Here is a 12,407-nt window from a genome sequence, read left to right as displayed (position 1 = left end):
ACTTCGACTCATATACTTGTTTCTACTACTTGTTGAATTATACACAAAGGCACGTTTCATAACATCAAGTTACTGATGCGTTTACGTGCAATCAATGCACAACCAACTCATAGGTAACAACTCATATCTCTAGGTTTGAAGACTTATATGATATTACCGTCTCACGATCACTCGAGATAAATTCCATGAAGTGATACAAGTGAGCGTGGGTTAATTCCAATACTCATAACTTATGAGTACTCATGAATGTTGTAGCAACCATTGCTATGTCTAAACACGTTTAGCCATCTACAAACTCGATTCATGACAGTCTTAATTCATACCTACTTCCAACATATGAACGACTGTGGAGTGTTTAAATAACTTAGTCATTCGGAAAGAATAACCTAGCTATTCTGGAAGTCAAAACATGCAAAGTGAAACACAATAATAATCGAATCCAATATGGTCTCAGAACCCTTTTGAATATAAATAAAACCACCTTTTATTTATCACCATATTGATTACACATTATTCATTGTATAATGTTTCAAATAATCAACTTAATACTTGAACAAAAACAACAGTCGTCCCATGCTCCTAGCACGTACACTTTGTTTTTCTAAACAATAGTTATGCCATACTCCAAGTATGCACACTATGTTTGTCTATGATCTTTACTTTGTGAAATAGATCAATTGAACATGATTCCAATGATGCTCATTTCACAATCCCAAATCCTTATTGTAAATGTAAGAATTCCTAATTCCTACCATTTACCAAAAAAACTGTTAGATTTTAAACTTATATGCACTGATCCTCTCGTAATGATTATGCACAAGGTCACCAAAACCTTGTCATCAGTCATTACAGAGGATTCCAAAGGAGATCAACTCTATGGAAACGAACTCTCATATTTAAAGTACATTGCTTTGAACATCCTTCTTGCATAAAAGTTTCTAACTTTCTCATAGATTCTTAATATCCAACTCCCAATATGGAAAATTTCCATATTCCTACCTCTTTTCAGAATATATCCATATGGTCCTTCCAAAATTTAACACTATACTTCCAACTGTCCCTGAGCAACCAATCTTTGGTGAGCCTTAGATAGTCCTCGACAATTGCTTAATCATTTTAGTCTTATCCAATTCTAGACTTTTCCCTTCTTAATGCTCTGAGCATTTGGAAAATTTAGAAAGGATGAATATTATAGCACATGTGACCGATCCTATACCCGAAGCATATGGGACACGATTCACGATGTCTCACATAAAGACCTGATACTGGATCAGTCTTTTGCTACAATATTTTTTTTATTTTCCATGTTTTCAAAAATCGACTATGAAGAGGGATGTCGTGATCATAATCGAATTTGAGAACGCAATATATATAGAATTTCCTTATGTTGAACCATTCCAACATAAAATTCATATATATATCCTTGACTAAAGATGATTAAGAACTCAATCTAAGCTTTTAGAATTGAAATGAAGTATAATTTCCTCTCCCTTAATTATAGCAAAACAACTTTTTCAACCCCTACAACTTTACGAATTGACACTTTTGTTTTCTATAATTAACATTGCTAACTTGCAACACTAAACATAATAATCATGCTCCCACTAACATGATGATTATCAGCATAACACTTATGCTCCCACTAGCTCTGACATATTTCCAGAAATCAGCTGGACTTCTGAAATTTAGATTCGTACACCCTTTCTTAGATAGCTCACATGTCTGTCTAAACAATTTCCAGAACTATGAAAAGGGATGCCGTAATCATAGTCTTAATTGTTTAGACCTTTGCCATTTCTCACAAGTCCATGTTAGTGTGCTGGTTAACCACACACGCTCCACTAACGACTTTGAGAATGCAAACATCACAATTGCTATCTACTTAAAATCCTCTTAGTGAAAGCATTTCCTCACCATCATTTTCATGAATCGGAGAGAAACCTTATGACACTTAGATTTTATGGTGTATGAGTTCCTATCCATGTGAATTTGTCAAAACCATAATCACAAGACAAGGTTAGTAACAAATTCAGCCTTACATGGATTGAACTTGTTCAATCTTAATTTCTTGTCATCTGGTAGCACAAGGCCCACTAATGCTTCCAAGCTGTTATGCACACAGTTTAGAACTAACAGAACTCATATGCATAGTTAACTCAATAGGAGCAGACACAGAAACAAGAATTATGTCAACTTAATAGGTTGCAAACCTTAAGTCGTGTGCTAGTGATAAAACTCAGGTTTTACTCTTGATTAAATCTTGAAATCCTTTCAGGATCTTTAAGACTCCCACTGTCCTCTTGACATATAAGTTTCCCTAGTCAAGAACCATTCCTTGACAAAACAAATATTCAAGGGATAGTGCAGATTCTTATCAAGATAAACACTTCACACAATTGGTCTTAGTTGGTCTTTGTCTTATCCAAGACATCACAACTTACCAATTTCAAATGTACAGGAGTAGAAAACATTTTACACTACATTTGATAAGTGTTTTAAACCTTACTTTATGTCACTCAATGTTACAATCTTGGATTATGACTCTAAGAGTTGTTTTGGAACGAAGTATGATCCATCTTCTTGATTTTAACCATTCCAACAATTCATGACCCCTCATCTTAGTCATAACAATGCACTAAGATGTCCTTAGAGTATGAATTTGTGATATGGTTTCATAATCATTAAGATGATCATAAAAACATGTATGATCCATCTTCTTGATTTTAACCATTCCAATAATTCATGACCCCTCATCTTAGTCATAACAATGCACTAAGATGTCCTTAGAGTATGAAGTTGTGATATGGTTTCATAATCATTAAGATGATCATAAAAACATGATACTAAAGTACTCTCCCATCTTTTCAGATTTGAGAAACTTTTATCTTTCTGCCAAATTTGATTCTTCTCATCCGTTCTGCCATACATTGAAACTTTTCCAATGTTACAGAATTATACTTAACCTTATAAGTATAACCATATTTACTAATCTTTAGTAAATCATGACGAATTGATCTTTGTGGTGGACCTTGACCAGCACACACCCAGTGTACCTAATTCCTTAGTCCTTCAATTGACTCACATATGCATGTGATCAATGAATTAGTCTCAATTTTACAAAGATGAAAATTCTCATTGATCATACAATACAACTTGTATGATTCCAAGTTTCTGTCTAACTGAAGCTTGGGTGATGAGAACCTTTCCTCATTTGGTAAATTCAGACACTACCACAAATGAGAGAATCAAACTCATATTTCCATTATTGCTAGAAACATACATACATCAATTTTCCATAAATGCCATTGTAAGGGGATATAATATAAAATAAACTAAACAAAACTTTTATTTCTTTATAAAATGCGGAACAATATTCCTTACAATGCATCTTCAAATGAAAACTATGATATTACATATTTCCTAGCAATCTATCATAACTTTTAAGTAGTAGCTCAAAAATCCGATCCTCGAACCATGCGATAGAAATCCATCTTCGTGATCAGATTCAGCACACTCTTATTTTAACCTTCCTTTTGCTCGATCCTGCTAAACATCAAGATGCAACCTAGTCACATCATGTAATAAGAATCAACAATTAGGAATTTTAACAAAGTTAGATAGTGGACTTACCTGAAGCCGAGTCAAACATTTTGTCTCTACTTGCTTTCAAACATTTCAGGTATTCAGGGCAGCTTCGCTTCCAATGTCCCTTCTCATGACAATAAAAAACATATAGACTCTTTAGGAATGGTACATGAGACAATCACAGACTTAGCCTTTCCCTTTACCTTTTGGTCAACCGGGTTGACCAAGGCCGATCCCTTTTCATTGGGAAGAGAAAGCTTTTCTGGAGTTCCAATGTTACCATTGTCCATGTCCATGGAAGTTTGAGAATTAGACCTTCCATCAATATTTGCTTGACCATTGCGCCAAATCATTGCTGATTCAGCAGCAACAAGCAAATAAGAAAGATCTATTAGGGTTATGTCAGGATCTGTCATATGGTAGTCTTTAATAAACTCACCATACGACTCAGGAAGTCACTGAAGAACCCAATCAACAGCAAACTTCCTTGAAATAACAGCACCCAACATTCTCAACCTGTCAATGTGTGACTTCATTCCTAAGACATGAGTGCACACAGGTCTTCCATCTTTATGTTTCATTTCTAGTAGAGCTTGAGTGACCTTGAACCTTTCAAGTCTTCGAGCTTGTGGGTCAGGGAGAATAAATGGAGGAGGTGGAGGGAGTGAAGCATGATGTTGAGGGACATCATCTTCAAGAGGAAAGCTTGTTCCAAGCGATTTGGGAAGATCACAGTTGTCTGAACCAGACATCTACAATGGGAGAAAATCAAGTTAGTTGATTCAAGTCCTTAATATAACACCCAATATGAAATATTAAGGCTAGGACCCAACACAATATTTTATAACTTGGAAGAGGGATGCCGTAATCCAAGCTATAAAATATTTGAAGGTAGGCGAATGACGATTCACCAATTTCCACCATAAAAAACGAAATAATTTATTAGGTTTTAATTGGATTTGAAACTCCTAGATCTTTTGAGATTCATTGAACTTTTCAATGGCATGTTTCAATCTCGATTGTGCCTTCTCAAGTTTTGTGACTGGGATGCCGAGGATCACAAAACAAGGTGTGAATAACCATACTAATTCACTTGGTACCCTTAATATTATCACCTAATCAATGTGCCGGTTAACCACACACGCTCCATTGATCTATGACAAACATTAAGTCACCCTTCGTGATCCTTACTAGTCCAAGTTAGTGTGCCGGTTAACCACACACGCTCCACCAACGACTTGGTAAGGTACAAAGTGTGAATTTCATGGGTTAGCACCATGTTCACATTTTTCCTAAAGTAACTAAGATTGAGAATTAATAAAAGGTTTAGTTACTTTATAATATTCATTATACTTTTAATGAGAATTTAAAGTCATTGTCCTACCCGTTCGGCTAACGACCCTCCACCGATCAAGGAAGCGGTAGGTGAGAATGGACACCCATTAAGTTGCCATTTTATAGGCAACAACCTTATACCCCCTTATAGACCGGCTTCGTGAATGAGGCCTACTAACGGTAAAACGACTTGATCTTATACATATATATAATAATTAACCATTAATGTTATAAATAGTATAAGTGTTGAATTTTAACTATTAAAACTCTAAGGGTTGGAATTAAAGTTTATTAAAGTGTGTGTAACTTTACAAATTCCAAAACTTGAGGACAAGTTTTGAAACTATTCAAAACTTTTCATTTCATAACTTATGAATTAAAGGTTCATAAAAATGAAGACTCTTCATTTCCATGTAACTTATGTGTTTTAAGTGTGTGTTTAAAAGAAGTGACCTTTGGATATCCATAACTTGAGGACAAATTATGGACTCCATTAAAACACATAAATGATCAAGAATTAATCCTAAACAATTCAGCAAATAATTCCTATCATCTTCTAAATTCATAAGAACATGAACATGATCATCAAAGTTTCAAGAATTATATGAACACATACAAAGCATGAAATTTTGATATAAGCTATTGTAAATGGATTAGAACAACCATTACACCAACTAAAACAAGTTTTAAAACACCAAAACAGTTTAGGGTAATGTTTCTAGTCCATTTCCAGCAGCAAAAGTCGAAAATCTGCATTCTGAGGCTCCTACTCGCCGAGTGCACGAACCTACTCGGCGAGTAGGATGAGTTTACACATGAACTCGGCGAGTTCCCCATGGACTCGGCGAGTTCATCAGTCAGACAGCAAAAAATCGACTTTTTATCACTATTTTGCATCAAGTATCAAACAAACAAGCCTAGGCTCTGATACCACTGTTGGGTTTTGAGCATTCTAACACTTCCTAAGTGTACATGCAACCCTAATAAACCTTGGATCTATGTTTGTCTAAGGTACATGCAAAATATTATTTTCCAAGGTTTATAACCTATCTAGCATGGCATGGGGTACTTTTAAACATAAAAGGACTAGATGAATTACATACCTTTTGTTGATTGTTGATTCCTTGGAGTTTGAGAGCCAAGCACCAATAATGTGAATGCCTCAAATGGAAATCACAAATCACCACAAACTTGGAAAATGTATGAGAGAGTATACTAACACTTAGAAATTGGCCACCACTATTACACACACACACACTAGGGTGTTTTGCATGCAACATAAGCTTGTTTATATAGTGTGCATGGTTAGGGTGAAACCCTAATAACCCATGTCTTTTCCTCTTCCAAGGATCCATGGGTTAAAAGCTCCATGGATCATCCATGGACTTCCATATAAGCTTAGCCCATTAACAAATGAGCATTAGCCCACACCATATAAATACAATAGCCCATGATTTAATTAGTCTTCCTTTTAATCACTAAATCAATTCATAATTAATTCAAGATTAAAACTAATTAAATAACATGACTTTATATTAATATATTATAACTTATAATATATTAATAAATCGTACGTATACAATTCTCATAAAATTATCCATAAACAGTTTGGGTGAAGTGCAACCCAAATGGACCATGCCGGGTCGGGTCAAGTATATACCAAATAAGTTATGGACTTAGACACCTTATCCAACAATTACTTCCTAGGCTCTCCTAGGTTCCCACACTTCTCTGCCATCAGTTACTGAAGAACTCCTCACTATGTCCATTAGCTATTTTAGCTAACTCGCATTGCTCATGAGTTCCACAAAGCACAAAGCAAGCAACATTCGGGCATCAAGCAACCTCCACTAGCTCATAAAACTACTCTAGCATACAACCCTAATTTCTCTATCCACAACACAAAAGGCATACTCCGAAGAACATTTGCAACCATCCTGGTCAGTATACCCAGCGTACTCCAACGTACGCCCCACGTACTGCCTTTTTCACTAATACGCCCCGCGTACTCGGCTAAGCCTAAAAACCACGAAACTTCCGAAGGCCATAACTTCTTCGTTATAAATCCGTTTCCGACGATCCTTATATCCACGAAAAGGTAACGAGAAGCCCTATACTTCTATCAACTTTATTTCTCCTGAAGCCCACTCAAAACCAGATCCAAAATTCATGGAAAGCCCGAACCAACGCCTTTAACAATACCTTTGGGCTCTAAAGCACAGACCGAACTCTTTTATCACACAACCTACTTTACTCACATCCCAAAAGGGCCTAAACCTTTTTCCTTCCAAGAATCAAAACCTTCTCATACTCGGACTGCGGCCCACGAGCCTTGAATCACAAAACGATCTGGAACAGGATGTTACATCTGATACCTAGATTCATCGAGATATGAGAGACATGGACCACCAGGAAAGTGACTCGTAGCGATTTTTGGATGGAGCCATGATGCTCGTACGTAACATTCATGGTAGTTACCCTGTCTAAACTTTTGGAATAATATTATGCCCAATCGTTATACTGCCCAAACCTATATTGAAAGATTATACCTAGTTGTTATACTGACATATACCCTAGGATAACATAGTACCTAGTCGCTATGGTGGCCTAACTTAAAGATAAACATAGTACTTAGTTGCTACTCTATCCTAATATCCTATCAAAGAATATCAACACAAATGATTATTATTATTATTATTATTATATATATATATGTATGTGTTTGTGTGTGTGTGAGAATAATTATGTAACAAAAGGAAAACTTAAGGATAAGCATTGTATTTAATTGTCACTCTGCCCTAATATACTATCAAAGAACATCAACGATAACAATTATTATTATTATTATTAATATATACATATATAAAAACCCAACGTATTTATGGATAGTAAATTTTTCCGCTTTCATATTTTAACCACAATATTATGCACAAAACGACTCTTTTCGCCCTTCTACATTTGCAACTGCCTTCATGAACAAACGGATATACCCAACGCAAATGGTTTCATACATTTCCCGCGGTCTTTTCATCCAAGAACTTACATTCTCGACTCCAACTCCTCCAATTCACAAGGTATTTTGATTGCAATCTTTTTCTCTTTCCTGTTTCATCGTTGACTTCTTTCACTCTTACTAAATTTATTCTCAATTTTGACAAAACTACTTCTCGATATGCAAAATTTACTGATTTCAGATTTCATTTCCAACTCTCTGCAATTGATGTTCCCGCTGTCTTCTCCTCCAAGAATTAGCAGTTTCGACTCCAAAACTTCAAACTGATAAGGTATATCAATTGCAATATCTTTCTCTTTCATCTTCTAATCATCGATTTTTCCTAATGTTTCTGAATTTGTTCAACTTATTGACAATTGTTTCATCATATGTACATTTGCTGATTTCTGATTTCGTTCTGAATCTTTGCAATTGGCATCCCCGCCGTCTTCTCCTCCAAAAATTTACTCTGCAATGTTTATCCTCCAAGTGACGACCCTCTTTTGCAATTACCAGACCTCCCCGCCCCCTCCAGTGGAAACGATAATATCTCATTTTTCCAATTGTAGTGAAGTCAGGACCGGTGACGAAGATGGCTTCCACACAACCGTCTTCCGATTGACGAAAGATGATTGGTACATATGTTGCTCCTCTATTCTAGGGATCTATCAATGTGATTTGGGCAATGATTTTGAGCAATCAACGATGAATTTTGTTGGAGGTTGGCAGTTTCCATTCAGAGACGTTGATGCCCTGAGAAGATTTCGATCGTCAAGTCTAAGAAGAAAAGGAGCGTCGCCACGCTTTGTGTAAGGTCGATTCGATATGTATTTTTTTGAAATAGCTTCATTATATTTCTTCTTTCGTTTCATTCGACAACATAATTGTGCAATTGACGTAAGCTAGAATTAGGGCTTTGTGTTTAGACATTGATGATTTTGTATCTGTTTTATAATCAGTTGGTTTTATATTATTCGATTTCTCAGAAGATCAAGACATTGGGGAATCATGGAGTTGCATATTGGTATGATGTGTTTAACAACGTTGGAAGTTTACTCCCTATCAATGGAGGGAAGACTGGTCAACAGACCAATTTATCATCAATGGTTCCTCATTTCTTCTTTGTTCCAAAGATTGACCTGGCATTTCTTCTTTGTTCCAAAGATTGACATGGCATTGAGTAATTTTCACTGCTAATCTTTGTCTTTGACTTTTAAATTACTAGCTGTGATACCATGTTGTAGTTGTTGAGTAGTAGTGCATCATATATACGAAAAGTTGATATTTTCTTTGTAGAAAATTGGAGAATTGATTAAAAAGGGGGTCACTTCTGTGTGTATGCTTATATTTTTGTTTTTTTGGACGACTGTAGGAATAGGATCATCTAAAGACACCAAGACTCATCAAACTCTATGGTAAGGCCATGCCTTTTCTATTTTATCTTTTTTTTTTCTATTATTTATATTTTTATGTTCTCATAAATTATCATTAAAAATATATGAGTTAAAAGTCAGATGAATTTAAACCTTGCATATAGGCTAAGAAAGCCTAACAAATATTGATTAGGCAAACTGATTTTTGGCATGTTCTGTGCTTATTCATATTCAGCAGACAAAAATGCTTCTGCAATTGGAATACAAATGCTTTCTAAATTCTACCTTACAAGACCAGGTGTCAAAATCACTCCATATCAGCTACATATAAATCATACAAATGATTTTTTATTAATGGACGGTGCCAAAGAAGAGGAGTAACCTGATGTTTACAGTACAAACATGACAGAAGCAATGTCTGCTGGTGACTATAGTGATTATGTAAGTTGTATATCTAAACTCAATACCAACAGCTCTTTCCCTTTACTATAGTGGTATATGTGGATTTCTATAATGCTTAGGTTGCTAATATATTAATTTCACTTTTGACTTATAAGCATGAGCTTAGAATTCTGAATTGTACTTTATGCATCCAAACTCCTACTAATGTTATCCATCTAACATGTTTATATTTTAGTGTGGACCATTTTACCCTTGCATTACAAAAAACAAATTACATGAAAAATAAACAGCCCCATATAGTTGTGTAGATTAAGTGCTTTACCCATTAACTCTATTAAGTAAAGAAGAACCCCATTAGCGTTTCTTTATGCAAGCTTAACCATAAATGCCATGGAGCAGAGATTTTTATGCCACTGATTTGCGATTGAGGATAGGAGAAGGATACAACTGTTGTAACGCTTATGTCTCGATAAGTTCTTCTTTTAACCTTGCACATTTATATTGTCCCATTTGACCCTTGAGTTGTATGCGGCGTGTACAACGAAGTATGTTTAGCGTACAAGTGATGAAGCGAGTACGCGGGGCGTACCTAGTGGTACGCTTAGCATACTCATGCGAGGGTGATCTGGGGCTCCGAATGCGTACGCGCGGCGTACACGATGGTTAATGAAAACCCTAATTTTAGGGGTTGGCCACTATATAAGCATCCTTATGTACTTGAAACACTCATTTCACCAGCCTCCTTGTTCCTTTTACCCTATTTTCGAACCCTAATCCTACCTTGTGTGATTTTGGAGCTTAGAAGGCCATTAGAAGAGTATTTTACTGATTTGAAGAGAGGTGTTCACTCTTGGAGGTTCATTGGTGAAGTTGAAGCTATTAGATCCAGAACCTCATCAGCTTTTAGCTCTCATTTGAGGTATAAAGTCTTGAACTTAGTGTTTATTTTCTTAGATCTCTTTTGGGTTGGATTTATGTACCCTTTTGGTCCTATTGATGAAGTCTCATGAGTCCATGACGTTTTTGGAGCTTAGAGTTGCCACTCTTAGTGTAATTTGGGGTCTAGAATCATAAAGTTGTCATTTTTGGGGTTGAAATCCACCCATGCATGAGTTAGGACCATTTTCATAAAAGAAGAATGTTATACTTTGAGTTTGGATTCATTTGGATCTTGTAAAGTCACCAAGTCAGTGAATTTATGGGTTTAGACGTTGATTAGGACTTGGATCCGTGTGTTGGACCCTTGGTTTAAAGCATTAAGTGCTTAATAGTGAAACTGACTTAATAGAGAAGTATGCCGGGCGTACAAGGTGCTACACGCAGCGTACAGGTCATGAAGCCAGTATGCACTATGTACAACTTAGTACGCCCTATATACTCAGTCAGTGGGCTTCGCGCATGTGGACCTCGGTTTGGGTCATTTCTTGGACCTTGCTACTTTGGGCGTTAGTGAGCCATCAAAAATCAGACTTTTGGGCTAAGGATATGATTAGGCTTTAGTGTAAGGCCATTTGAGGGGTTTAGGCCAAATTTGGAAAATTGGGCCATTAGTGGGCCTTGGAAGATTATTTAGTGTTGGGCCTTTTATATGATGGATTTGTGCCTTAGTCATGGATCAAATTAGGCCAGGGGTAAAATGGTCATTTTACCCCGAGAATGGACTTTGGGATATTAATTGGAACTCAGGTATTGATTGGGTGTTATTTTGCACTGATAGCTCGAGGAGTCGTCAGGGCAGCAGCTAGGGATTTCCTTCTATGAGTTTCAATATCTGAGGTAAGTTTCCTCACTAGGTTATAGCGGGTCTAAGGCACCAATGTCGGCCCTTATTGGTTATGCTAGGATGCTAGGAGTCTACGTGACCCTTGCATGTGTTATATGCCGGTATGTGTACCGAGCGGGGCTCGATGTCAGGCGAAGCCTGAAGATTTGAAACATATGCTAGAGTTTATGTTTGTTATGTGTATTAGTATGATTATGTGATATTGACTGAATGTGTATAGCGGACGAGGCCCAATGACAGGCGAGGCCTGAAAATAATAGATCTGTAAACCGAGTGGGGCTCGATGTCGGGCGAGGCCCGATGTTGGGCGGGGGCCCACTATGTGATTTATTATGTATTGGTATGGGGTAGTTTGGGGAGCTTAATAAGCTTTGTGCTTACTGTTTTCAGTTTATGTTTCAGGTGCTTCCGGTAGCAAAGGGAAGAGCTCAGGTTGACTGCATCGCACACCATTAGGATTCCGCATGTGATATTTTACTCTGATTTTTATGACACTTGATACATTGGATATTTTGGAATGTATGGATGATGTTTGGAAAAATACTATTTTATCTATTTTAAAAATGAAATATTTGGGACCATATTTTGGGATGTTACAAGTTGGTATCAGAGCCTTGTGTAACGCCCGTAGATCCGGGCTAGTCAATTTAGAGACGTTAAGCGTCAAAAATGACTTTTTGATAGAAGATTATTTAGAATTAATAATCTTAACTAAGTTGTAGTATATGTTACAAGGATTACGTACATATAAAGAACGTTGAAATCCGAATTATAACGAAGAAGTTATGACCTGTCGAAGTTTCGCGACAGAATCGGCACGACGCAGCGCGACGTAAATAATGAATTTACGATAGAGCGGGATTTGGCCTTAGCGATCTAAACGAAAGTCATAGAATACGTTAAACCGAGAGCGTGCATAAAAAGAACGTCCAAATCT

The 12,407-nt window shown here is 36.5% G+C and overlaps 1 protein-coding gene across 8 annotated transcripts; it reads left to right on the top strand.

Moving 5' to 3' along the window:
• Window positions 1-7,865: 7,865 nt before the first annotated feature.
• Window positions 7,866-12,051, top strand: LOC145129041 (uncharacterized). 8 transcript variants are annotated; one of them, XR_013717257.1, is made up of 8 exons: window positions 7,866-7,994; window positions 8,115-8,204; window positions 8,403-8,547; window positions 8,642-8,726; window positions 8,899-9,092; window positions 9,285-9,327; window positions 9,521-9,726; window positions 11,873-12,051. XR_013717257.1 is itself a non-coding variant. In XM_079063802.1 (7 exons), the coding sequence occupies exons 3-6, from the start codon at window positions 8,618-8,620 to the stop codon at window positions 9,561-9,563; spliced, it is 384 nt and encodes a 127-aa protein (XP_078919928.1). In that variant the 5' UTR covers window positions 7,867-7,994; window positions 8,115-8,204; window positions 8,482-8,617; the 3' UTR covers window positions 9,564-9,726; window positions 11,873-12,051. The 8 variants fall into 8 exon arrangements, 5 of the variants coding, with proteins under 5 accessions (XP_078919928.1, XP_078919927.1, XP_078919925.1 ...); XR_013717256.1 differs by having other exon boundaries at window positions 8,403-8,726; window positions 9,524-9,726; XR_013717255.1 differs by having other exon boundaries at window positions 7,867-7,994; window positions 8,403-8,726.
• Window positions 12,052-12,407: the final 356 nt, after the last annotated feature.

Source organism: Lactuca virosa, chromosome 8, assembly GCF_052849685.1.
Source record: "Lactuca virosa cultivar CGN04683 chromosome 8, Lactuca_virosa_CGN04683_v6, whole genome shotgun sequence".
NCBI classification, from domain to species: domain Eukaryota; kingdom Viridiplantae; phylum Streptophyta; class Magnoliopsida; order Asterales; family Asteraceae; genus Lactuca; species Lactuca virosa.
This window is presented reverse-complemented; position numbering and strand designations above follow the sequence as displayed.